At 58.7% G+C, this 26,992-nt stretch overlaps 1 protein-coding gene across 6 annotated transcripts in view; it reads right to left on the bottom strand.

Moving 5' to 3' along the window:
* Positions 1–12,313, bottom strand: part of SSBP3 (single stranded DNA binding protein 3) — a 55,854-nt gene extending 43,541 nt beyond the window's left edge. For 3 of the 6 annotated variants that reach the window (XM_074831969.1, XM_074831966.1, XM_074831968.1), the window contains exons 1-4: positions 12,111–12,310; positions 11,878–11,950; positions 11,626–11,687; positions 10,862–10,946 (exon numbers count right to left, since the gene is read on the bottom strand). In XM_074831969.1, coding sequence (XP_074688070.1) covers positions 10,862–10,946; positions 11,626–11,687; positions 11,878–11,950; positions 12,111–12,166 — 276 coding nt within the window. In that variant the 5' untranslated portion in view covers positions 12,167–12,310. Of the gene's footprint in view, positions 1–10,861; positions 10,947–11,625; positions 11,688–11,877; positions 11,951–12,110 lie in introns of all 6 variants that reach the window. The other 3 variants (XM_074831967.1, XM_074831964.1, XM_074831963.1) reach the window with 3 other exon arrangements.
* Positions 12,314–26,992: the final 14,679 nt, after the last annotated feature.

Here is a 26,992-nt window from a genome sequence, read left to right as displayed (position 1 = left end):
AATCTCTCTGGGAAAGAACAAGCCTCTGCTGGCACTGCTGCAAAAGGTGCTTGATGGCAAAAATCAAGGGCATCCCCCTTTTTCCACCCCCCTTCCCACCATCAGGCCAGGGTGGGGCAGCAAGCGTAACATTTCCTGCTGAATTCCCCTCAAATGAGAGCAGCAAGATGGAAACTTGCTCCCAAAGCCGCCTTCTTCCCAGCAGGCTGTTCCAAAATCATAGAGACGTGCAAGGGTCCATGTAAACCCAGCCTCGCTTTGCTCTGGGGCTGTGATGAGATGGGCTCGTGGCCAGGCCACCGCACCGAGGGGCTGCTGGCATTGCCACCCAGCTTCGGTCCTGCCCTCCGACCTCACCCCCATGCCAGCACTCCTGCACCTTGCCAACTGGCTGGCAGGAGAAACTTAATTAGCCATGTCCATCAACCCCAAACATCTGTAACCAGCAAAATTTACAACCAGAAATAAAGAGGAGTGACCTTCGCAGTGTTGAAAGACAGTTGGGTTCTTGTATTACAACGGCAGGGACAGGCAAAATTCATTATCTCTAATAGCCGTCCTTATAACCAGATTAAACACAAAGGCAGCAATTCCATATTCCCTGACCCGCCACTGTCCCCATCCCGAGCAGAGGGGAGCTCCCCTCTGCCGCAGAGCCGCTCGCATAAACCCCATCGCTGAAATTTCAGCTGGTGTTTATTCATGCAGCGATCTCCATCCCTCCTACCCGGGAAAGACAATACCCCGGCTCGTCCCACCCCAGCGGGCTGGGGACACCCAGCTGGCGTCACATCCTTCCTGGTCCTTCTCTGGGCAGCGCCGGGGAGATGCTGGGCTCCCCTGCAAGCATCCCGGCGGGTACCAGCAGCGAGCTGCCCCCTGCACCAGGGATGCTGTGGTGGGACCCGGAGCCAGTGTTGCAGATGTCTGCTCACAGGATGCAAAAGAAAAACACCTGGTTTCCAGCACACAACCAAACAGAGCCTGACCCTCCAGAAATAATCATCGTCACGTCCCAGTGCACGTACATTCCCGAGCACGAGGGCTTTTGTCCTGAAGACGCAGCCAAGGCAGCCTCTGGCTGCGAGATGCACGCGGTGCCAAGCGCTGGCCGGGGAGCAAGAGTCTGTTATTTTCATCAGAGGATGTTCTCCAGGGGGACCTTCAGCTGCCAGCCAGGAGAAACAAGCCACTGGAGAAAACTTGAGCCTCCTAATGGCTTTTTCTTCACCACCCCTGGCCCTGGCAGCAGCGTGAGGGCAGCTCCTTCTCCAGAAGGTGAGCACCAGCAGGGCTAGCTGGTTTCTCCCATGTTCAGCAGCAACAAGTCAAACTGCTTGGAAAACACTTAAGGTGGGGGGGAAGCTTCAAATGGACCAGGCGGACAGTGCACCATGCTGGAGCAACGGTAAAAGTTAAAATTAATTAGCTGGCAGGATGACAAAGAAGCCATTGTGCAGCACGGTGGAGCAATCCAAGTACAAAGGCTTTATATAAGTCATGTTGAAAACTCCTTGATGACTGCAGGTAAGGACAGACAAGCTGTCAGGACGTGCCACGACACCCTGAAGGGCTCCAGGACAAGCAAGTAAATGTGTTTTTAATGATGAAACGAGCCCTGGGAGCCCCAGCCTGGACCTTCTCTCCAGAGGAGCCTGGCAAAGGCATGAAGCACCTGGGCGTTATCAGTGCTGTGATGCCCAGGATAAAACAAAACCAACTGGTTTGGGTTTTTCCATGGAAAATTGCACTCAAGCTGGGCTGAAGATGCCCGTGTGCAACGTGAACCGTTTGCTTCCTCACAAGCTCCCACCTCCATCCCCAGCCATACCCCACCAAGCACACCCCTGCTGAAAGTCCCCCTGATGAGACCAAGTGTTCCAAAGCGTGGCTGCCCCTGCCTCAAACCAGACCCCAGCAGAGTCTTACAAAACCAGACCTACCTCCTGGTTCACGCCTGGCAGAGAAAGATCCCAACAGCCAAAGGGTCTCCATCACCAACAGCAAACCTGGGTTCTGCTTCTTGGGGAGAAGCGAGCACCCTCCCAGAGCTACCAGAGACGCAAGAGGGGGGCAAGGGGAGGCTGAAGCTGTGATGGGGAGTCACCCCAATGCTGCTACCAGTCACAACCCCTCCTCCGCTTCCACCTCCCCACCCACAGGCCGGGTGTGATTTACACCCCACCAGCTGCACAGCTCTCCCACAAAAAGGAGCCGAGGGGGTGGGAAGCACCTCTTCCCTCCTCCTCCTTCCTGCAAGTATTGCTCCCAGGCAGGGGGATGCAGGGGCTCAAGGAGCCCCTGGCACCCCACAGGTTGCCCTCATCCCCATGGGGCTCCCCCTCAAAACAGGGATGAGCACCCAGTGAGGGCTGGGCAGTGCAGGAAGGCAAGAAGGGTGCTCTGCCAGGCTCTGGCAGGGGAGTAGAGCCAAGCACGATAGTGCAGCTTTATCTGCCCACCCCAAACCAGGGCACCCTGCCCCCTTCCTTGGTGTACACCGCCTTTCTTTCACTTAAAAAAAACCCCCACCCAACCAAAAAAAAACCCACCCAAAACAACAAACCAAGCTCCCAGCTCCTCCCCAGCCCAGAAGCTGAGCTGCAAGGCACAGCTCAGGGCAGGCAGCAGCTCCCTGCCTGCCTGGGGGGGCAGAGCTGCGACTGCTGGCTGCCCATGAGGGTGATGCAGGGGCTTTTCCCCCCTTACAGTTTCCAGAAATGAATAAATAAGCAAAGCCAAGGCTTGAGACACCCTTGCAGCAAGCCTGTTTTAGGAAGACAGGGGATGCCAGCCAGCCGCTCGCCTTGGTGGGCACCCATCGGTGCTGGACCAGGTGCCCCGGGTGCAATGGCAGCAGCACAGGTGGGAGCTGGGGCAGGATAAAACCCACGGCAGGAAGGAGGGACTGGCTCTGGGCTGGCATGCCCGCTGGGAATGCCATGGGATGCCGGCACCCCAGCTGTGCCGGGCAGGTCGAGCTCACCGGCGAGCCAGAGCTGCTGCTGTGCATCCCCTGCTTCAGTTTGTAGCCAAAAAAATCCCAATTATAGTTGTGAGCTCAGCCTTGTGAGGTTGTAAGAAACTAGCCCAAATCCAGAGAAAATAGGAGGGAAAACCCCCACCCCAGACCCTGTTTGAGGCAAGCAGAAGGGGCAGCAAGAGCTCATTTTCACTACAGAAAGCCACTGCACCCTGGGAGGAGAGGCACCAGATCAAATGTTCAAGGGTTGATGCAGAAACATTAAGAAAAAAAATAATTAAAAAGAAAATGTTAGCTTAAGACACAGCCAGAGGTCTTCCTTTGGACTTTATCTTGAGGCAGCAGGCTGCAGCAGCGCTGCCTCGCACACGGACGGACAGACGGACCCCGCAGCCTTCCACGTGGAGGTGGAAATCACCTTGCTAAAAGCTTCTGGTCCTGGTGGCAATGGCCATGGAGGAGGAAGAGTATAGGAGGTGGGAGAGCGCTTGGTGGCCGGGTGTGAAGCACTGCTCTGCTCTGCTGCCCCAACCACGTGCCAAATATATAGACCCATGCACCTCTATCTATATCCATGTGTACATCTTAATTCGGCATACTGTGTAGATATAATTGCATATATATACACACAGACCTATATATTTTGCTTAATTCTGATGTTAGCGGCCTCCGTGCATACAGCATTAAACTCGGGCAGGAGAGTGGGCATTTCTCCTCTTCTCCAAGAAAGATGTATGATTTAAAGGCACAAACCTGAGACAAAAGAAAAGCTGGCCTTACCGCAGGGGGAGCTGCACCCCATGCATGCCCAAACCTCACCCAAAGCCCCAGTGGGTGCCCTTCTAGCCCCAGCCAGGCATGGGCGATGGCCATCACCACTGCGGGATGTGGGGGGGGGGGGGGGGGGGCACAGCTGGGTCCCACCACACGTGGGAAGCAGCACCCACAAGCAGCCACCACATTATTTTGGAAATCCCCCTTGACTGCACAGCTGTAGCTTTGAACTCAGCTCCTGGCACTTGTGGCCACGAGCAGGAGTTTTGAGAGAAGAAAAAAAACAAGACCAACCCCAAACCAAGGCGGAGGCGAGGTATTTGTTTACTTGCAAAGAGCTGGTTTTGCTCCCCACTAGCCTGGAGGAAAGCGCTGCTTCCGTCCCGCCGAGCCCCCCAGCACCGGGGGGAGTCTCCCCTTGGGGATCTGCAGGGTCAGAACTCGGAGGGAGAAGCTGCTGGGAAATAAGGGGGGGACGTGCCCGTGGGCTGAGCAGAAGCCTCAGCGGGAGTTTCACAACCTGACCCCCAAGTTGGATGCTGGCAAGGCGGCTGTGTGATGCTCATGGGGATACCCCCACCATCGGCTGGGCTGGGATGCATCAGGGGGGCATCTCTCCCTCCACCAGCCCCTCTGTTTATATGGATCTCAAGGAAAAACAGGACCAAACGCTGCTGCAGCCGCTCCCCCAGCTTCTCTCTAAAGCACCCCCCCCCCCATCAGCGAGGGTTTTGCACAGCCGGGTGCCATTTAGGTGGTGCTGGCTCTGCCGTGGGGGCGTGCACGGTGAAAGAGGAGAAGGAGCTGGAGCCCCCCGCCCGCTCCCCAGGACCAGCTCTGGCAGCTGTTTCCAATAGATCCAGAAACGGCTTTACAAGAGAAAAATAGGGAACAAAAGGTAGGAGAAAATCCAAGTTTCCAAGGTAAGGAAGGAAATGATCAGGAGAACAGGAAAGCCTCACTCGTACCCAATACACCGCGTCCTGACCTCACGAACCTCCCCACTGCCCGTCGCAGCAGGACAGGGAGCCCCCCCCGTGCCGGCCAGCCTCCCCGGCACGGCACGGCACGGCACAGCATGGCACAGAGGCTCGCGGCCCCTCGCCCTCTTTGTTCCTTCGAAGGGACCCCGGAAAGCAGGGGAGGGCAGGGCTGTGAGCTTTGTGCTCGCCCAGAGCCGAGCATCTGCTGGGGGCGGCCGCCCCCCCTGCAGCCCACCGCGCTGGCGGCGGGTCCCCTCGCCGGCCTCACCGCGCTCGCCCACGTGGCCGTGGTGCTGCCGGGGCAAACAATGGGATGGCGGGCTCGCCACGCAAGGCCTTCCTCCTCCTCCTCCCTGCTGCGGGCTTTGCCTGCCACCAGGAGCTGGCCCCTCTCGAGCACCGGGGAGGAGGGGGGGGTTAAAAAGAAAAACAAAAAAATACAAAAAACCCACAGAAAATATGAAAAACTCAGATCTGCCTCGTGACTGCACATCACTTCGTGCAAGGCGAGGGCACGCTGACCTGTGCACACTGAGATGGGCAAAGGGGACGGCAAGATGGGGACCTCCCTGGGCAGCACCCAAGCACAGCCCCCCCCCAGCACCCAGGGGTGCAGGGGATCCCCGCCCATGGCATGAACCCCGACCTGCCCTCCCATCCTCAGCCAGGACTGAAGAAATCCTCTCCTCTCCTCCCGTCCCACCCCCAGCTTTTCCAGAGAAACCCCTCCCGGATTGAAGCTGGAGAAACTTTGCATCTTCACACCATTTGTTGACATAAAATCCATCCCCTGCCTTACTTTTGCAGAGGCACTCGGGGTGGGGTGGAGGGGGGGGAACGTCTGTTTCCATTTGAAACTGTCAAAATTAGCATTCAGTAATTAAAAATCACACCCTTTCTCTTAATAACCTAACCAGCATGATACAATCAGGTTGTGCCAACTCTTTAATCTAATTGACTAATTACAGATTTTAATTTAGTCAGTTACTGAACAACTGTTGACAATTTGTTTTCATTAGGGACAGAACAGGATAAATATTTAGGCTCCCCAGTCAAAGACTAAGACATAAGCTCTGGGCTCTGACCTCGGGTTTCACGCCGACAGCTTCTCCATCGGCACCACCCATGGAAAGGTGCCGCTCTGGAACGCCCCGGTCCCACTGCCGGGCAGCGGGAAGCACGGCAGCGGAGGTCGCTTCATCACAACAGCAGATATTGTTTAAAATATAAAATTAAACTAATCCAGCTTTGCATGGCACTCCAGTAAAAGCAGGGTTTAAGGGACACTTGGGCTCACAGGCAGGATGGGCACAGTACCCTAAACTGGGAGGGAAGGCTGAGCCCAGTGTGCTGCTGGGAGAGGGAATTTCTGTATTTTTTTTTTTTTTTTTAAGTGATGTGGAGTTTTGCAGCTGCTCCTGGCAGCCTGCCACTCCCGAAGGAAACTCCTCTCTCCGGTTACCTACCGGAGAACCCTGTCCCTGCAGAGCGGAGCTGGATGGAGCCCAGACAGAGCATGGTCCTGCGCAGAGATGGGACGGAGCTGTGTGTGCCACCGGCTGAGTCTGTGCCCAGGGCTCAGACAATGCCCATGTGGGCTCCCAGGGACCACACAAAGGTGTTTCAAACCTCTGTCCCCTCATTGTGCCAAACCTGCCCCAAAACCACCTGCTCTCTTATGCAATGTTTGTAATACACTGGCTGCAAAGGGCACATTGCAGAGGTGCTCATGGACCACCACCACCACAGAAGCACTTATGGACCACCACCACCACTGCAGAAGTGTCCATGGACCACCACCACCATCACACTTGCTGGTCCCACACCCACCCCACGCAGCTGTGGGTGCTTGGGCCAAGAGTCTCAGAATCTTCGCTGGAAGACAACAGCCTGGCATGGGAGAGGTGACAGTCACACTGAACCCCTCAAGCATTGCAGAGCATCTCCTCCCAGGAGGGGTCCCACGCAGCCATCTCGCCTGCTGAGGTACCACGCCATGCGGTGGCCACACGGACCGCCCGGGGAGCAGAAGATGCTGTGACAATGAGGAGAGGAGCCCCAGAAGCTCAGGGACACCCAGGCAGTGATCCTGGGACGGGGCGCCTGTCCCACAGCCAGCCGGGGTGCGATGGGCAGATCCAGCAGAGAAGGACCACTTCCCACGCCTCATCTCCAAAGCGTGGCCGGGAGGGCACTTACAGGGGGGCGGGATATGGCTGGGTTTAGGGTTCAAACTCCAGTGCCTGAGTGACACCCCCAGCACGTGCCACCAACAGGCCAAAACCCTTCCAGCCCCTTGGGTTTCACCTCGTTCCCCACGGAGCAGTCTTGCACGCCAACACTAGCAAGGCAGAATGCTACATCCATCCATCACCAGGGGCTTCAGAAACCCCCTCACCAAGATCACAATCCAAGGGGAACTGTTTCAGATGGTGGGGAACAAGGAGGAGCCCTGGTTGTTCCCAACCAGGATGGGAGGACACAAGACACACCATCTTTTCCCAGACCAACCACCACCTTTGCAGCAGTAACCGCCCCTGCTGCAGCAGAGCATCCTTCCAGACCCAAGTTAGAAAGAACTGCAGCAGCTTTCCAAAGTTAAAAAAAAAAAATAATAAAAAAAAAAAATCAATCAATGCTTTGCGTTAATGGCAAGTTGAAGCCACCACTCCGTAGATCTTGCATTGCAAACAAAACAGCATTTCAAGTGCTCCCAAGTGTGGGTCCTTCTGAGAGAGGAGCAGAGGGAAGGATGAAGTCAAAGTCTCTGGCAGCCAAAGGCTACCCTGATTTTTCTCTCCTGCACATTGAAGCTCCGTACAGGCAGAGCAATACCACAAAAAGTATGTAGCAACAGTCAACTAGATTTAAGTTCATTTTCTGTAGCTCGAGGCCAAAATCGACTGAAGTGGTTCTGGTGATCAAGTTTTCTGCAATTCCCCTTTCTATGTATTACCTCTTTGACAGAAATTCACTGCGGTATTTAAACTGGCAGTCATCACCGCTAACTCAAATTGTATTGGCTTTCATGGCGTTGAAATGCTCAACTGCGACCAGCCATCGGCCAATTCGCAGATAACGCGGCGGCTGAAATCCCCTGTCATGCCGAGCGATCCCGTTGCAAGCTCGCCGGCTGTGGGAGCGTACCGTAATGCCGGCGCGCTCGCCTGGGGGCTCTGCCCGGCAGCGGAGCCCAAATCAACAGCTACAGGTTGAGTTTTAGGAGTCGACGGGTGCTCGTGGTGCTGTTAACTTGGATAAACTCTTTTGATTCAGGTGGGAGAGGCTGACTAATAACCCTCCAACCAGCACAACTCGTTAGTTGTGTTAACTCGCAGCCGTGACGGAAGGAAAGAGAAGCGTGGTGTTCCTCCCGCCTGTGCCAGGTGAATCCCGGCTCCCACCACCTCTCTCCCAACAAGCACCTCTCTACTGAATCCCAGCAGCCTTTTGTCCTGTCTTAGGAGAAAAACCTCAGGAGAAAGGTAAAAAGCAATATTCCTAAGCCACTGCAAGAGCCCACGCCTTTCAAGGGTTGCCCAAAAAAACCCAGAGGGGTGGGATTTCTCCTTTTTTTAGATTCCTCACTAAAGAGTTAAATATTAAAAACTGGAGGGGGAAGTTGGTGATTTGTCCTGCTGTTCCTAATAGTTTTCATAGGGTTACGCTGGGAAATGAAGTGGAAATGACACAGCATGCCAATCTCGCCGTTAGCACCCCGCTAACGAGGCACACCGCTCCCCCTCCCAAAGACGGGTCTCCTGGGCGAGCACCCCTCCGGCACCGGCTACGGGAGGGCGGCGTGCCAAACCCCGGCTGGCCCAGCACTGCTGCACCGCTCCCAGAGCATCCCCGTTTCGTCCTGAGAGTGGCACAGTAAATACATCGTCTTTGGGTAAACAAACACCGTATTTCAGGCAAACACTGAGCTGGCCGCGCAGACATTGCCCATCGTTGGCCAAGTGTAAATACGATGCTTTACCAATCTGGGGCAAGACTTATATCAAGATATTTTTAACCACAACCACCATAGGAAGAGATTCATGACTCACTGGTCCAGCTCCCTTCAGGGCTCGTACCCCATTTTAGCTGCCACACGCCGCTGATGGGTTGTGGGGTTTGGTGCTTGAGAAAAACCTGCATTCCAACTCCAGCGCCCGTCGGTGAGGCTGGCCACAGCGCTCACCGGTACCGGCAGCCCGCCCCAGCACAGAGGCTGGTGAGAAACAAGGCGCTATTCACACTCCCCCAGTTATCACTCGGTTCTTTGGTCAATATTTAAGTTTTGGCTGGGTAGGTCCCTCACCCTGTAAAGTACACGACGTGCCAGGAAAACACCGCTCCTTGGCAAAGGACTGTGCCATCCGTCACTGGCCACGCCGGGTAGAAGCACAACCCTGTTTTGAGGCCAAAACATGCCCAGGGAAACCAAACCAGTGCCACCAAGTCAAGGGGAAGGGGAGCAAAAAAATCTTCTTACAAGTCTTTTCGGTAAAACCCAAAAGGTAAAGCACTTGGGGCTGTTACAAAACTGCATTACACTGAGAATTAAAAACAATCAGGATTGTGTCTATTTACTGTAAGCTTAAAGCAACATGTATTAAAGAAGTTTATGCGAATCATCTAATGCACTCAGGCCTATTGTTAGAGTTATTACCAAGCTAAAAAAAGATTAATTTCTCTAAATACACTAAATCCTCAGACACGATGGAGGAGACTGCTGTGAACGAAGCATTACCATGTCTTGGTTGTTAATGTTATCTTCACCTGCGGCTTTGCCGCCTGAAGATCTACCTTTGCCTTGCTCCCGATGAGCCCGCTGTCCCAACTGGGCTCCAAAAAAGGCAGAATTTGGCCTAAAACACCCAGGAAGTGAGCAGCTTCCCACGCCAAGCTGAGCATCAGTAGATGTACTGCCAGTTGTCAGCTCTGACCCTCAGTTCAGGAGTTCACCATCTTAATCTGACCCAGTGAAAACAAGCAATGCAGAGAGCGGCCGCAGGGAGGGACGGACAGACAGACAAACCCCCACCTAGCAAATACCCAGACCCACTTCCCCCACGCCCCAGCGGGACGGGCATCTTTGCACCCTGGGCAGAGAGGAGAGGCAGCTCAGCAGACAGCCGAGGCTCTCTGGCCACCTGGCACTGCCCGCACCCCAGGGTGATCGCTGCGCCCAGCACCGGCACGCAGGAGCGTCGCGGAGGTCCCCGAGACACTGGCCCGGCGCTGCTCACCGGCAAACCCTCGTGCATCCCAACCCAGGCATGTTGAGGCAACGAGAAACTCGGGAAGGGAGGAAAAATGGTTTCCATACCATAGGCTCCCCGGAGCAGACAAAACCAGCTCCTGCTACAGGGTTTAAACTCACTTGACTGGGGTCCAAGCCCGCAGCCAGGTGACTAATCCTTTGATGCAAATTCCTCCCGATGCTGCGGATGCGGGCGACACGCGCGGGACGGGAGCGGGCAGCCCACCCGTCGCCCACCAGAGCCGACACGCCACGCGCTCTCGCCAGGAAGAAGCTTTTTGGGAGGCATCCCGCCCCAGGAGCTTCATCCCGGGGTCACACTAACACCCCTGCAGAGAACAACCCAAAACACTGACAGACAAGATGCACACCGGCAACCAAGGGGGGTCTGCAACACCACCTTCAACGAGCAAACACCTTCAACTGGCTGGTGTCAAGGGAGGACTCGGACAACCAAGGAAGCCCCCAGCCTTGCCAAAGGCAGGGAAATATTCACTGGGGCATTTTGGGGAATCCCCCCTTCCTCCCCACCACAATCCAACCCCTGCCCACCCTTCGAGGCATCCTCAGCATGAAATATCTCACCATCGATCCTCTAGTAAACGCTTTGTTGTCCATCGCTATACAAAACTGCTTAATTCTACCAGTAGCCTGAATGCCTTTAAGTGCTTAAGATAAGGATCTGAGCTAATTTACATAATTGCAACATTATGAAATACTGTTCAGTCAAATCAGAACATTGTTGGCTAAAAAAACCCAAAAAAACAACACATGCTTTTGCCAGGGGGTTACGTTGGCTCTCGGTGCACCAGAGAAGCCGGAGCTCCCCAACACCATGATTACCGCGAGGATTAGAAACTTGTTACTCACGTAGTCATGAAAGGCTTTCGCTTCACTCGAATGTTCACAAGTGTCTCGCCTTTCGGGAGCTGCGCAGTAAAGGTCCCAAAACACGCTGCGTGGCGGAGAAAGTCAAGAGAGGAGGCAGTTACTCATCGGGGCTGGCGCACTGAGGCGGGGGGTCACCGGAGGTGAGCAGCTTCCCACCCCACTGGGCCCACGGACGGGGAGGGGACCTCAGCCGGATCCGGCCGCGCATCCCAGCTCGACGCCACTCGGACCTCTGGAAGTGCCCGACCCGGCGCTGCTGCCCCCAGGATGGGTGACATCGGGTTGTTTTATGGGGAAAAAGCAGCCTTGGAGGAGTAACTTCTCCAGCCCTCGCAGCCATCCTGCCACCTCCTCCTGCTTTCCCCCGGGCGCCCCAATGGCCCCGCCACAACTCGGTCCCTGCGGCCGCCCCCGGCAGCTTTCCGGCCCCGCTGCTGCTGCCGCCCCGGAGGCCTGCCCGCCGGCCCGCCGCCTCCAGCCCGTTCCCGCGGGGCCGGGGGAGGCTCCGCCGCGCCTCGACGCCCCGCGGAGAGCGAGGAGCCGGGGCGGCGTGGGGCTCGGCGAGCCGGTGCTGACTCACGCCGTCGCCGGGGCTTTGCCCCGTGGGGTCCCGCTTCGCCGGGGGATCCCCCCCCGGTGCACCCACTCCCCCACCCACCGCGGGGCTGGCAGACAGCTTGGGGGCTCCCACCCGCCACGGGGCACCCGCCCGGACGGTCGTCGTCGGCCCCCCCAGCACTTACCACCACCAGGAGTGCAGGAAGCCGGGGGGCTCGCCCAGCGTGATGTTCTTCTCCCACCGGATCTGCGGGCGAGAGGAAGGCGGGGGTGGGTAGGACGGGGGGGTGTGGGGGGGTGTGGGGGGGGTGGTCACGAGTGGGCGTGGGCCCCCACGCGCGGCGACCCCCCGGCGCCGCCGCCGCCCCGCGCAAGATGGAGGGCGGGCGTGCGTGCGGCGGCGGCGCACAAAGGGCGCGGGGGGCGGCGGGGCTCACCTCGGACAGGAAGGTCTGCGCCGACTTCTGGGCGCCGACGTGCAGCAGGTACTCGTAGACGTACAGCGCCAGCCTGCAACAGCCGAGCGGCGGGTCGGCGGCGGGGAACGAGGAGGAGGAGGAGGAGGAGCAGCACCCCCCCCCCGCCGCTAACCCCGCACAAAGCCGCCACCCCGCCGCCGCCGCCGCCGCCGCCGCCCCGCTCCCCCCGCCGCCGCCGCCGCCGCGCTTACTTCTCCCGCGCCTGCCCGTCCGAGGGCACCGCCGAGCCCTTCCCTTTGGCGAACATGGTCCGCGCCGAGGAGGAGGAGGGGGGCGGCCGCCGCCCGCCGCCGCCGCCGCCGGGAGCCGCTCTGCCCGCCGCCGAAGGAGCGCCGGGGGCTGTCAGAGCGCCGGCCGCCGCCGCGCCCCCATCGCCCCGCGCCCGCCGCCGCCGCTGCTGCTCGCTGCGCCCGCCGCGCCGCTGGCCGCGCACCCGAACGTGGCCGCGCCGGGCACCGCCCCCCCCCCGCCGACGGGCGCTCGCTCCCGCCAATCACCGCCGGGGGAGGGCGGGGCCGACCCGCGCCACGCCCCCTCTCCGGAGGCGGCGGGCGGCCTCCCGCGGCGGGGAAGGAGGGAGGGAGAGCGGCACCGCGCAGGTCCTAGAGTCCCCTCCCCGGCCCAGCCCGCAGGCAGCGCCGCTCCCCGGGCCCGCTGCCGCGCCGTGGCCCTTTAAGGCGCCGGGCCGCGGCGCGCAGCGGCCGCTGATTGGTCGGCGCGGCGGAGACCTCGGAAGGGGGGGCCTTGAAACCGCCCGCCGGGCGGTGAAGGGGAGGAGGAGGCGGAGGAGGCGGAGGGGGGGGGGAAAGCAGCGTCGGTGCGGCCGGGCGGGCGCTGTCTCTGGCCGCGGCGCCGGGCGGGACCCGCCGGGGACGGGCCGGAGGTGGTGAGGGGGCGGGGATCAGCCCGGCCCCCCCACTCCCACCGCCTCCGAGCCCGGCCCTGGCGGGTCCCGCCCGGCGCCGCGCACCCCCAACCCCGCGCTGCGGGCGGTTACCTCAGGGCGAGGCGGCCCTGGCTGTGAGGAGCCCTGAGGGGAGCCCGGGGCCGGCTTTCCCCCGGCTGCCAACTTCAGCGCCTCTAGTCACGGGGCGAGGCTTGCGGTGGGGCCTCGCTGCCTGTTTGGCTTCGCTGCCCTCAAAAACAAGCGGGGAGAGGCACCCCCGTGGCGCTGGAGAGCACAGGGTGGTGCTCGGGCCTGGACTGGGGGGGTCCCAGCCCCGCTGCCATGCTGGTGTCCCTCAGAGGGGGCTGTGGGGAGCCCTTTTGCCTCTCACCAGGGCTCTGCTGTAGGCTTGGGCAAGGCCATGCTGCACCGCTGCTTTCGAGGAGGCTGGGCTTTGCCGCCCCTCGCCCCACCAACAGCCGTTTTTAAGGGAAGGCAGGAGCCCACCGAACTAACCAGCACTCCCGGGTTCTGGGGGCAGTTTCCACGGGAACAGATGTTGGAGCAGCACAAAAATAAGGGCTTCAAAGAGCTCTTCCCCTGCACCGGCCTCACCTCTACCTTCCAAAATGGCTCGCTGAACAAAAAACCGGCGGGGATGGAGGCTGCGCACTGGGTGGGGGTTATGTGATTAGTTCCTGATCGTTAAAAGCGGGGTGGTTACACGCACCAAGCCTCATGCTGCAAAACGCTGAACAGCTTGAGGAGTTTGAGCAGGGCCGTGTGGGCCCGGCAACCCGCCTGTGAGGGCAAGGAGGCTGGGGGTGCCGGCCTGGGGAGCCGCGGGGTGTAGGAGTAACTCCTCCGGCGGCAGGTAGTGCTGCTGCACCCCGTGGGAATGTTCACGGCCATCGGGACCTGCCTGAGCAGGGCTAAACTCGCTTTAAAGCAAGGTTTAAAACAAACGGGGGGTGGGGGGAGAATAATCTCCTTGCAATGCGGTAGGTCGAAAAGGATCAAAACTTGAAGGCGTTTGAGATCCTCTCTTTGGAAAGAGACAACCTGGCGCTTTGCACGAGTTTTGCTTTGCAGGGTGAGGGCCGGGGTGACAGTGGAGACGACGAGACGGGCGTTGGGGACTCTGCTCCCTGCACGCCTCTGTGGCAGAGACTGGAGGGCCAGGCCAGACAAATCCCAGACTTTGTGTCTCCCGAACCTTCGCGTCCCTCTGCTCCTCTGATGAGGTCAAAAATAACCGGGAGCCTCCCCAGGGACTGAGGCTATGGGATAAATTTGACCCTCCAGCAGCACGTGAGATGTTCACTCAATATCCCCGTTTAAAAATAATACCCTCGTATTCTGTACCTTCTGCGTGGAGGTGGAAAGCATTACTGCCGCTGGCGTGATTGGCGCCGAGCCCTCGGCAGCAAAAGGGCCTCTCCCTGCCCAGAATATCGCCCTGCCCCGCTCCTGTTCATCAGGAGCTTGTTTTCTTTTAACTCATTGATTTTCTGGGGTAGGTGAGCAGACAAAACCCAGCCGCCTCCTCTCCCTGACCCTTGGGGTCGTCTGGGACGTGAAGCTAGAGCGGGGAAATGCGGTGGGAGCTGGGATCTCTGCCTCCTCAGCAGCGGGATTGCCGTTCTGTGGTGGGAGGGGAGGACGTCCCCGAGGGGCTGGCAGGGGGGCCGGGAAGCCGCCTCGGCTCTCCTCCTCTCCTCCAGACCAGCTCTAGTTCTCAGCTGCTGCTGGGGGAGATGGAGAAGAGCGGCTGAGGGAAAGCGTCCCATAAGCGTCCCCAAAATAAAGTATTGATATTGCCAGAGCCCAACCTGCCAGCCGCCGAATGCCGGCCCAGCGAGGGCAGAAACTCCCAGCCCCGTGTGAATTCAGCAGGTACCAGCCCTGCCTTCGCATCTCCCGCGACCTGGTGATTAGAGCAAATTATAAGCCGGTGCTTTGGACTAACTTAGCTAAAGATCAGAAGGGAGACTAATTTCATATCATCACCACCACAGAACGCAATTAAATGGCTCTGCAAAGTTTTAACACAAGTTGTGACAGGAAATTTAAGAAAAAAAAAAAGAACTCCCCACACCCGAAGACAGCAGCTCTGTCTAGCCGAGTCGCAGGAGGACGTACCAAGGCCACCGAGTGCTCCCAAGGCTTGGAGGGCGACCTGTGGGGCCACCTTATTCTGCCAGGCTTTCCCTTCCTCCCCGGAGTTTTTCTTGGGTTGCAGCAACGAAAGCACCAGAATTCATGAAAAACCCCCAACCCAAGAGCCCAGCTGGTTGTTTTAACCTGTGGATTTCTCCCAGCCGGGGCTGCGTTGCAGCACCCACCTGGCGGGTACCTGCCAGAGCCCCGCTCTGCCGAGCCCGAGGGCAGGAGAAGATGCCGGGGAGGGGGGAAAAGGCAGCGTCCCCCGGGCACAGCGAGGGGGAAGGCACAATTGCTGTGGGATCCCCGTGGGCAGGCTCCCCGTGGGCAGGGATGCGCAGCAGGAAGGACAGGTTTGGGAGGGAGTAGCTGTGGGAAGAGTGGCCTCTCCACGTTGCATATTAACGCTCCGCGTGCTTTAATTGTGGTGGGACTGATCGTGTGGAACTATTCGCGTGCCGTGCGGAGGAACATGGATTTTTCGGGATGCCTGCCTGGCTCGCAGGCTCTCAGCCATGGGGAGGGGGTGGGCCGTGGGATGCAGGAAGAGGTGTCTCATCTCCCCTCCCCGTCCCCTGTCGTGTCCCCCCCCCCCCAGGGGCGCCGCTGGAGTCACAGCTCCTTCCCGAGCCCCTGAATCATCCCCGCTGCCATCTGCTGCACCCTCGCTCTTCCCCGCAGATGTCCTTCTTCCTTCCCCAGAAGGAGATGAGAACCGAGGATGAGGTGCCAAACGCGACTTCAAACAGCATCTAATAAAACACAGGATTAATTTCTTCTGACTGGTTCAATGGCTCTGATTAAGCAGAGCAGGATTTAATTAGCTTGTTTGGACTGCCTCGAAACCCGTGCCAAAGGTGGGGGAGTCAGCAGCTGGGTCCCCCCGGGCCCTGACCATGAGCAGGACCTTTCCCCCGTGGAGCAGAGCCCGCTGCCTGCCCTGCCAGGCCGGCAGCTCCTTCGGGATCCCCCAGTTGCTCTTTACCACCCAGGACAGGTGCCCTTGGCTGTGCTTAATCCCGGTGACACCCACAGGGCAGGCACGGGGAGGAGCGGGACAGGAGATGATGGGGACACAGACAGGTTGGTGGCCCCGCCAAGGGGACGCTTCTGTCTTCCCCAACTGCGTCTCACCCTCAAAACCCTGTGCCTCTTGGCATAAACCAAACTCGCCCTGCCACTGAGTCCTTGAATTTAAAGTAACCCTGTTCTCTCCCTGATTTACTACCAGTTGCTGGCTCCTCTCCTCTCCCTCCGCCTGTCTCCTTTAACCCATTTCATTATCTATGCTAGCTTAGGCTTGTCTACGTGGGAACATCACGGTGAAGTTATTGCAAAATAGATGGGCTGTGAATGTAAAGCGCGGCAGCTATTCCCCAGCAGCTCCCTGCGTGGCAGCTCAGATTCCTTACCCGCAATACCTGCGTTAACCTCGGCTGCAGGCAGGCACTGCAAAGTGCCAAGCAGGAGCACCCATGTGGGACATGGCTCCAAGGCTTTCCCTGGCCACTGGACGCGACGCTGTGTCCCCAGAGCTGGGATTTTAACTCTGCGGGTTCCCGTCATTGTAGAGGAAACAGTAGAAGGCTCAAAGGGAGAAAGAGCCAAAGATAACAGCCGGGGAGCAGGACTTCCCCGTCTGAGGAGCGCAGATGACTTGTGAGCCCCAAACTTGCGCTCTGGGGTGCGGTTGGACTCCCAAGGAACGGGGCGGGCTGCACACCAGTGAAACCCAAAATGTCAGACCCTTGTCACCCCATAGCCCTGACAGAATGTCACCTCTGCCCACCTCCTGCCAGTGCCAGCCACTCTGGGCAGGTCAGGTCCTCCTGGTCCCCACCTGCCTTGTTGCTAGCCTACATCTCCCAGCAGAGGACATTTTGCAATTAAATATCCCCTTCCCAAGCAAACCAGCACTGTCCTGCCCAGCGTGGTGGCATGGTGATACCCCCCAGCCTGGCTCCTACTGGTGATGGGGGTCTGTGTCTGGCCCTGCTCATTCCCTGGCTCCGGTGGCAGCTATGTGGGGCCAAGCAGGGCACTGGCGTGGGGTGAGGATGCCGCAGGGGGTTACATATAGGTGCTGCCCGTAGGTCTCCTATGGCAGTGGTAGAGCAGAGACCCTCCCGGGGAGTCCCAGCAGAGCTGTGTGTGCCTGCAGACCCTATAGACAGTGCGTGTTTTAGGGTTTCCTCCATATCCCACAGGGATGGCCTCCGAGCGGTGCTACCTACCACCCAGCATCAGCCCTTCTCAAGCGAAGGGTTGCAGCCTTGCCAGGGTGGCAGTGAGTGTCAACTGCCTCAGGAGCCAGGCAGAAACCCTGCTGCACCCACTAAGTAGCTGCAGTTTAACGTCAGTGGTTTTCTTACCCCCTTGCCCTCGGCGAGGAGGGGTTTAGCTGGGGAGCGGGCACCCAGCCGGCATTACAGGATCTAAATCCAGCTCTGCTAAGTCTGGTCTCAAGCCTCCTCGCTTTGCCGGGACAGTGCCTTTGGGTCCTTATCTCTCCCATTTCTTCTCCAGGCTGAGTCCCTTATCTGTCACCTCTTCCATCTGTCCCCGCCTGATACGCGTGGCCGGCAGTGCCCCGAGCCAACCACCCCCGCCAGCACCCTGCAACGGGCCGGAGCGTCTCTTTGGCTCTGCTTTCCCCTGATGCTTCACCGGAGGGTGATCTTGACTTTCAGAGCAGACGTCCCCCCACTGCCGCCACCGGCCCCGCGGGTGGTCCCACACCAGGGTGGATGGGTGCTGGGTGCAGGCGTGGAGCTGCAGATCTGCTGTGAGCGCAGTGGCAGTACGTGTGTTTATTTTAGCAGCCTTGTTTTAGGCAGAAAGCTGCTGCAGGGTGAGCTGTGGTCCAACTGGCTCCGCTGCCTGCAAGGGTTTCCTCCGCCACTCCCAGGAGCTTTTTGGGAGAAAGGAAGACTTCAGGAGCTGGAGGAGAGGCTTCCCAGGCAGCAGCCTGCCATCGGAGCCAGCGTCCTCCAGGACACTCGCCTCTGCAGCATCCTCCAAGGTTTCAAAATGAGCCCTGGCTGCTCGGAGGCCTGGCCCTGGCTCTGCTCACACACCCAGGCATGCTCGCAGGCAGTGAGGGGACCCGGCCGACACTCATCCAGCCCCTTGGCTGCTGGGTGCTGCGTGCATCGGGCTCACCCCCAGGCCGTGGCCCACCGCCCTTCCCCGCTCCCACGCTGCACTGAGTGCCCCTTTTCCTAACCCCCAAAAAAAGCCTTTTCGTCGAGCTGATGTTTTCCTGGCTTGCACCTTCACTTTGTCATATGGAAACGCTGTGACCGGCTCTCCCTCTCTGACCTTCAGGCGGGGAGCCGCTTCCCCCCGCCTGCTTTCACCTTTACTGTTTTAAGCTCGGTCTCTTCCTTCTTCCTCTGAGCGCTCATCGTTCGCATCTAGCCTGCACGACTTGCTGACCCAGCACTCCTGCCCGCTCCTCCATCCGTTTTACCTCCACACGTAATGTGCTTCCATAATCTTCCCTAGGAAGGACGTGCAGAGTGGGGTCGTGGTGCCGTATGGGGGGCTGCGACCATGCAAAGGTCCCCGTGCACCAGCCCGTGCACCACCTGGGGCCCCACACCTGGGTTTTCCTCACTGTCCACCCCAGTACTTGGTCCAGACACTTCCAGGGATGTGGGAAACCCCAAAACATCTAATTAGGGGGCTGTCTGTATGACAGCAATGCTCCTCTGTGATCCCCCCCACTGTGCTCACCGGCTCGCTGGCCCTGGGGACCTTTGCACTAAGCCAGGCTCAGGGCTCAGGCTGTCCACATCCCCCTCACATCCTTGCCCTGGCTGCTGCCAGATGAGTGGGGAGGGGGCAGGGGCTTGTGACTGCCTGCAACAACAACCCGGGGGCGGGGGGGGGCGGGGAGCAACAGCCCAGGTGTGAATAGCCCCGATGTGTACAACAGCCCAGATGGGAACGATAGCCCAGCTCTGCCTATGCCACAAGCCAAGGGGTGCTTTGTGCAGGGGCAGCTGCCCCGATGCCTCCCTCTGCCCCAAAATCTCTCATCCTGCTGCAGGCGCTGTCTGTGCCCGGGGCACAGCCTCTGTGTCTTTGCCGTGCCCACAGCGTGCCCCCAGCCACCGCCGTTGTCCCACCCGGCGAGAAACTTGAGAGCCATGGCACGAGACCCAGCCAAAGCCTCTCCTGTTTTGATCGGTAGAGGCGTGGGCTGCTAACCGCAGGGCCTCATTAGCCTAATGAATGAATTTCAAAGCTGGGCTTTCAGATGAGTTTTGGGGATACAGCAAACTCTTTGTGAGTGCCAGGCAAGGACATGGTCTTGGTGTCTCCAAAAAGCCTCATCTTCTGGTTTCTGAGCGAAATAATAACGAAACCAGGAGATTCTCATAAAGGAAATCAGCAAAGACAACTACTTTTATATGTGCGCTTAAGTATTTAGGTCAGTATTTTTAGAATAAATAGCCGTGGGTTGGTTCCTATCTTTTCACTTTCATTTTTCACACTTCAGCTTCATTTTCCCGAATCTGGTTATACTGAAGCAGCAATTGGGTTTCTCAAAGCGCTCACACCTACCAGCGCGCTGACCTCACTGGCTCCCGTTTCTCCACCGGCTCCTCCAGTCTTTTCTTCTCCCCTGAGCTATGAGCACAATTAGGGGCTGAATCTGGCCCCCTCTGCCTTAAAGATTTCCCTGAGAATGGGCAAGAGAGGAGAGGGATGGGCTGTGAGGTGGTTGGCTCTGCAAGGGGGTGGGGAGCTTTGCTGGTCTGAACTGGGAAGGGGGTGCATGTGGTGCATGGCCATGGCCCACGATGGATGCGTGTGGCTCCGTGCACGGCTCCAATCCTGCACCCAATCCTGCTCCCGCACCAGGGAGAGCCCCGGCCGCGAGCTGGGCGTTGCACCCTGCAGCCTGCTATTAAAAGCAAACCATCTAGAAGAGTCCTTCGGAGTGAAAGCAGCTTTTAAAGGAAACATTGGCAGTCTCGTTTGGCTGCAACAGCGCCTGCTTTGCTAACGGCCTCCAAAATTAGAAGAGGCTCAGAAACTTAGGATGGATGTTACTGCAGCAGAGCGGGGAGGGGGGACGAGGGGGAGGCTTGAGCCTGCTCAGCCTCAGCTGTGCTTCCCCAGAAATTGGGATGCTGCTCCATAGCCCATCCATACCGCCTCTTTTTGGGAGGGAAGATAAGATCGCCATGGGAATGGAGCACGGGGAGCAATGCCCGGCCGGCGTGGAAATCCCGGGCGCGCACGTGCGACTGGAAAAACCAGCGATCTCCACTGTGCTAAACACGCTCTGCGGGAGCGACGGAGATGTGCCAAAGCTTCTTCATGACTTAGCTCCTAATAAACATGCTGCGGATGGGAAACAAGCCTTTGGCTTTCCCCAGCGTGGGCGAGCAAGGAGCTCACCCCGGTGATGCTCCGTCCCTATGAGCTGGGGGGGCTGGGGGGCATGGGGGGGCTGGGGGGCATGGGGCACATCCCTCATGGTCCCTGGGGCTGGGGCTGGGCTCCTGCCCACCCCGCATCGCTCCTGGGGGAGTTTATCCCGAAATAAAGCCCTCCTCCTCTTCGGCTCAACGGCTGCTTCACCTCCAAGAGTTATTCACAGATAAACTCCATAAATTTGGGGGACAACCATTTTATCACTCCTGGCAGCTCTGTGCGTTGCCTGCCACAAGGTGAAGCCAAGGGAGCTGGGAAGGGATGGAAAACCAGCTCCTGGGAGAGCCGGAGCATCGGAGCGCCCGGCCAGGACTGGCTCCGCTCTGGGGCAGCCAGGACCACGGCCGGCCGTATCCTGCCCCGGCTCTCGCTGCCGGCCTGGGGTTTCTGAGGCTTTGTTAGATGCAGGGAGGCGCGAGAGCAGAAAACCTCCTCCTCTCTGCCTTGCCTCCATGGATGATTTATTTCGACACGCGACTCCAGCCTGTTTTGCTGCATCACTCCAGGCGCTTTACTGGCTCTGGCCTGGGCTGGCGACATCCCTGCACCCAGCCCCAGCTGCCTAGGGGCAGAAAGGAACCCTCAGCCCCTGCCCCTGGGGCTTGTGAGAATACCAAAATGCTCCCAAGCTTGGGTGGTTAGTTGGCCTTTCCTGACCTCCTAGAGCAGCTCCCCTTCTCCCAGTCGCTTCCCCAAACTGCTGGTCCACCACTGCCCGCTGGTTCCCACCCAGGGGCGTTTAGGGAGCCCATCCATCCCTGGGAAGGATGCCCATGCTTGTCAATGCACTAGGAATATTCTGCTGGAACATCACCTGTGAAAATAAACACGTTTAAAGAATCCATCCTTCATTTTGCCCTGCTCTTGCAAAGGTACACAGGTCTATTTTAATAGCTAATGTTAAGCTATAATGTCCCTGCGTGCTCCCGAAGCGACGTGGCCGTTACCCACAGCCGGTGTGCGGGCAGCATGTTGCTGCGGATGGGCACCGCTGCCGTCCCGGGCCCACGCTGGCTGCATTCCCCCACGGCATGCTGCAGCCCCAGCAGGACCATCCTTCCACCAGGCACTGCTACCGCTGCTGGCATTTTGCATTTTGCATTTTAATTTTGACCAAACTATAGATTTTTTTTTTTATTTCCAGGTTGCCACCGGCCTGGCATTCCCTTTTCCCGTGGCAAAACCAAACCCTGGGGCGCGATGACCGCTGGTGGTGCTGGAGATGCTGATGGGGAGGACGGGAGAGGGGGTCCCAGCAGACTGGGGCACCACACCCCCCCAGAAACAACTCCTCCATTTCACAGCCTTCCTGGAGCGCAAAGCAGCCGTTGAGAGGGGCCGGATTTGGCGTCTAAAATTCCCCTGTCCTCTAATAAGGCTTTTTTTCCCCCCAGACTGGCTAGCAGGAAGAAACCCCTCCTTGGCTGGGCGAGATTTCCACACCTCAGTGGCGGTGGCGAGCGCTCTGCATGGCTCGCATTCAAATGAACTTGGCGCAGGCAAGCAGGCAGCGGCGGTGGGTGCTGCCACCCAGCTCCTCTCCCACCCTGGCCCCTCGCCCCGGCGCTATGCGGACCCGCGGGTATTTTTTCGGCAGGAGTCATTCGCCCGCCTCGGGGTTGGGGTTTCTGGGTCCCGCGGGAGCCGCGGTGTTGGGGTTTCCTGTTTACCCGCGCAGCTGCGCCGGCGGTTGGAGGGAGGTCGACGCGCGTTGGCCGCGATGCCGAAACATCACCGGTGCCGTAACCGGCTGCTCGGTGGCGCCGAGTTCAAGGCCTTCGCCAACGCCAGCTCCTTGGCTGCGGGCTTGCAAGAAACCAGCCAGCGGAAGGGTTTTGACGAAAGGAAGGCAGTAGCAGCAATCTGCTGGTAGGCGCTCTATGCGCATAATTAATTAAATCGCATAATTAATAACACTGCATTATTTATAAAGGGCTGGGGGATGTCCCCAGCGATAAGCAAGGGGCGAGTGCCACCCTGGCCTGGCAGCGCAGTGCACGGGGAGGCGCGGGAGGAAGCGGAGGCGAAGCCCCGCGCTGCACCCCAAGCCCCCGCGGCCCCGGGCACGGTCACGCGTGGGAGCGCCCTCCCTTGGGGTCCCCCCCCGCCCCCCCAACTTCCCGCCGGACTGGCGCCGGGGCGTGCGGGCGCGGGCAGCACAGCAGGAGGGCGGGCGGGGCGCAGGGTGGGCGGCGCATCGCCCCTCGCCCCATCCCGGGCCCCCCCCCCCGCCATCCCGGGGCCGCCCCCCCCCCGCCGAGCAGCGCGGCGCCGCGCGGGGCGGGGCGGGGCGCGGAAGGGGCCTCTTGAAACCGCCGCGTGCTGATTGGCGGAGCGCCCGCTCCGCTCCGCCCCCTCCTCCTCCTCCTCCTCCGGAGGGGCCCGGAGGTGCCGGAGGGCTCCGTCCCCCCCCGCCCCCGCCCCGGCCCCGGTGCCGCCGGCGGGCGGGCCGCAGCCGCTGGAAGGCCGCGCACTGTGCGCCCGGGCGGGGCGGGGCGGGGCGCTGAGCCGGGGCGGCCGCGGGCACCGCGGGGAGCGGGGGGCGGGGGGGAGCGGGGAGGGGGGGCGGCAGCGAGGCCGCTCGGAGCAACGGCGCCCCCTGGCGGCGCGCGGCGGCGCGGACGGCGCCGATACCGCACGGAGCCCCCCGGGTGTCCTGTGCCCGCGTGTGCCCCCACGGGTGTCCTGTATCTGTGTGTGTGTGTGTCCGTGGGTGTCCTGTATCTGTGTGTGTTTCCCCCCCGACGGGTGTCCTGTATCTGTGTGTGTGTTCCCCGGGTGTCCTGTATGTGTGTGTGTGTGTGTCTCCACGGCTGTCCTGTATGTGTGTGTGCCCCCCGCCGGGTATCCCATATCTGTGTGTTCACCGGTGTCCTGTGCCCGTGTGTCCCCAGGTGTCCTGTGCCTGTGTGCCTCCCCCCGGGTGTCTCCTGTATCTGTGTCCCCATGGGCTGTCCTGTGCCCATGTGTCCCCCCACGGGTGTCCTGGCCCCGTGTACTCCCACAGGGTGTCCTCTGCCCATGTGCTCACAGGTGACCTGTGCCTGTGTACCCTCCCGGATGTCCCAGTGTTCATGGACCCCTGGGGTGTCCCTGTCCCCACGGACCCCCCAGGACTCTCCCTGCCTCTGTGCACCCCGGGGCTGTCTCTGTCCCTGTGCCCACAGACCCCCCACACACAGTCCCTGCCCGCACGGGCCACCAGCTGCAGGCCTGTCCCTTGGCACCTCCCAAACCTTCTCCAGAAGATCCTGCTTCCCCCACGTGCCCCACAAGTTCTGGGGAGCCCCTGGTGCCCCCCATCCCCGTCACGGCCCGGCACTGCATCGGTGCTGCCCCGATTGCTGACCGGTGTTCAAACAAACCACTATTGCTCCAGGTTTTAACGTTTGAATTAAAACCAAAATAAACCCCACAGCAAGCCGGAGCCTGGCTTAGCCTAACGGCACATGGCCGCCCTCCCCTTCTCCGTTGCAGGGCGGGTGAGCCAGCATTAGGAAATTAAGTAAATACCAATGGAAGAGTTGAAAAATAGGTTACCTTGTAATTGAATTTTTTTGCCTACAGCTAAAGAAAAATTAGCCTTCCTGCTATCTTGTGCAGCCTGTGTGTTTGAGAACTTACCGGGCTGTGTAATAGCTGAAAGGGTGGTGTGACAGCTCCTTGGCCCAGCCTTTTCAACCGCCTTACTTCTGAGCTTGGCTTTTTTTTTTTTCCCCTTTCCCCTGCCTTTAAACTCCAAGTGAAGCCAGGGAAATCTAGAGCTTTGACAGCTCGGAGGAGCCAAGAACAGGACTCCTGGCACAGTGATGTGGCCCCGATTCTGTGCCAGGAGCCGGGGCAGAGCCCCTCTCTGAGGGAGACCCCGGCTCGCGGGGTGCCGTCACCCCATCCCATCACCCTGTCCCATCGCCCCGTCCCGCAAGCGGGTGCTGCTGCAGCTGCCGTGGGGTAGCAGAGGCCATCGGGGCGGGAGGGTGGTTCAGAGCATCCAGGTTTTGGGGGGCATTTCCTGGGGAGAAGAGACCTGCAGCCCAACCTTGGGTACCGCACCATCATCCTGCAGGGGGGAAGATGTGCTTGGCCCCCCTCGGATCCAGGGACGCTTTGAGCACCAGCCTCCCACCCCTGCTACCCACTCAGGTATCACCTGCGCAAACCCTCCACGCTCACCAGCATCCCCTTAATAGCTGAGAAAATCTACATTTCAGCGAAGATCTGACCAATGCTGCAGCCCCTTTCGCCTGCTGCCGAGCCCCTGAGCAATTTATTCTTCCAACTACTCCAAGAAGCGATGAAACCAATCGGTCACTTTTTTTTTTTTTTTTTCCTCAGCAGTAATTAATGATTTAATTAACACTCACGCCATCCAATTCCCATTGCTTTGCACGAGCAGCCTCCACTGCCAGGGCCTTGCTGCAAACTCTCCGGTAACTGGGGGTGGAAAGGGTTAGCTGGGGAGCTGGTGGGAGCTGCCGGCTGGAGGCCACCCATCTGGCCGCGATTTCTTCCGAAGCTGGAAACTTCTCCTCCTCCTGAGCAGCGGCGGCGTTTCCAACACGTTTCGCAGCCTGCTTTGCTTTTGCTTTTGCACGGACTTGTTTACAGTGCGGCAGCTTTTACGGCCGAGGGAAGAAACCGGGCGCCATGAGTGCTCGCTACGCACGGCCCTCGTTACTTACTCTTACCGATTTTCCAGTATTTTAACACCAGTCCCCAAGAAATTTTTAGTTGTCCCAAGGAGAATAGCTGCTTGTAACCGGTTGCTAATTACAAGTATGAATGTCAATTAATTCATTTAGCTAATTATCCACTCTTCGAGCATCACGCACCGAAGAACTGTAAAAGACGGGCATATGGTGATGGATCAGAAGGAGGAAGCTGGCGCCTGCGTGCGCTCGCTGGGCGGCCGGGGCTGGGGTGTGCCGGCGCGCCGGGGCGAAGGGATGCAGGCAGCGTGGGACCTGGGGGAATACGGCCGGCAGCTGCAAGCTGTAATTACAGCATTATGCTAATTGGGCCTGGAAAACATCAACCCTCTCCTTGCAACTTTTGTTTGGAGGCTTGAGCGTGGGTCAAGCATCTAAAGTGTTTAATTGTGCTGTTCCCTCTGACTCAAAGGAGGGGGAAGAATCATTTTCCCTGCATGGAGAAAACCTCTTGATCCTAATCGGGTTGCAGAAACAAACAGTCCTAAGGAGAGAGGAAGAGGTCCCTGATGAGCCTCCGTGCTAAAGGTGGGGAGATCTGCTGGAGGATGCTTGTTGCCATCTGGCCACCCCGTGAGCCTCACAAGCCACCTGGGCTGCTGCAAGCAGGGAGAAAACTGGTTTGGTGAAAAATAATCTTATTTGCTGCCCCCCAAAAGGAAAATGTTTTAAAGGAAATATTATTTTCTGAAAGGATCAGAATTAATCGCACCTGAGTGTGTAAACCTTACCCATAAGGCATGGAAGAGACTGGGGGGGGGAGCAGAGTGGATGCCCCCTCCCCGCTCTCAGAAAGCCAATGAAGAATTGCAGATTTTATATGAGCAGCTGAGCAGCAAGTGCCTCAAAGGCTGCTAACTCTCAGTGGGCAAACATCTCCCCAGGCTGGGCCACCAGCTCCATCGCTGCCCAGCCCAGCCTCCGCAGAGGTACTGAGGTGTCCCGCCTCACCTGCACCCAGGTCTAGGCTTTGGATGAGCATTTCCCATGTCCAGCCTAAAATTTGTGTCGCTGAGGCCCCAGCACTGCTGGGGCACCTCCTGCTCCTTCAGATACTGATGCTTGGTGCCTGCCACGAGTGTTTGCTCTGTTGCAGTGCTTTGTTATTCTTATTTACCAAAAAAAGTGAGGCCTTATTTCTTGTTGAATTTATTTAATTATTTCACCACTGGATTTCTAATGGCAACACTTGTACTGTACCTGTGAGGATCTTTGATCAAACTCTTGTATGTCAATTACCAAGATGCACTTATAAAAGCACATAAATCAAATACAAATAGAACAACATGTCCCCATCTCCCCCAAGCCCAATAGGCTGTATCGTTAATGTGGTGACACAGCAATTTGCATTTTATTTCCTTGTTATTTAAAAAAAAAAAAGGGCTTTATTATAAGCCCTGTTAGAGATACTTCAAAGGCAGAAGGGTCAGGCAGCGGCTGCGCAAATTGGAGCGGCTCTGGAGAAGTTTGTGGAAGCTTTCCTGGCCGGCAAGCCTGGTGTGAGTGCCTGCGGCTCTGCAGAAAAACCAAATATTTTCAGGCAGGTTTACCTAGGGGGGGAAGAACCCAGTGCCGACGCAGTGCTGTCGGTACTGAGTGGGCTGGGGGAGCAGCCGGGGACACCCGTGCCCCTCGCTGGGGTGATGGGGGGAGAAGAGGGGGTGATGCGTGGGGCTGGGGAGGGGACTCAGGACTCCATCTCAGGGGCTGCTCGCTGGGGAGAGGTGGAAGGAAACCGGCAGCACCCTGCTCCGCAGAGCTGCTGGCAGTGTGCCGGTGCCTCCTGCTGCGCTCCCCAGCTCTGCCCGGCACATTCTCTCTCCCAACGGAGCATCCAGAGCAAACCTCCCGAGCGCCGGCCATT

Source organism: Strix aluco, chromosome 8 (assembly GCF_031877795.1).
Source record: "Strix aluco isolate bStrAlu1 chromosome 8, bStrAlu1.hap1, whole genome shotgun sequence".
Taxonomy (NCBI): domain Eukaryota; kingdom Metazoa; phylum Chordata; class Aves; order Strigiformes; family Strigidae; genus Strix; species Strix aluco.
Note: the sequence above shows the minus strand (reverse complement) of the source record. Positions and strands in the feature narration are given on the sequence as shown.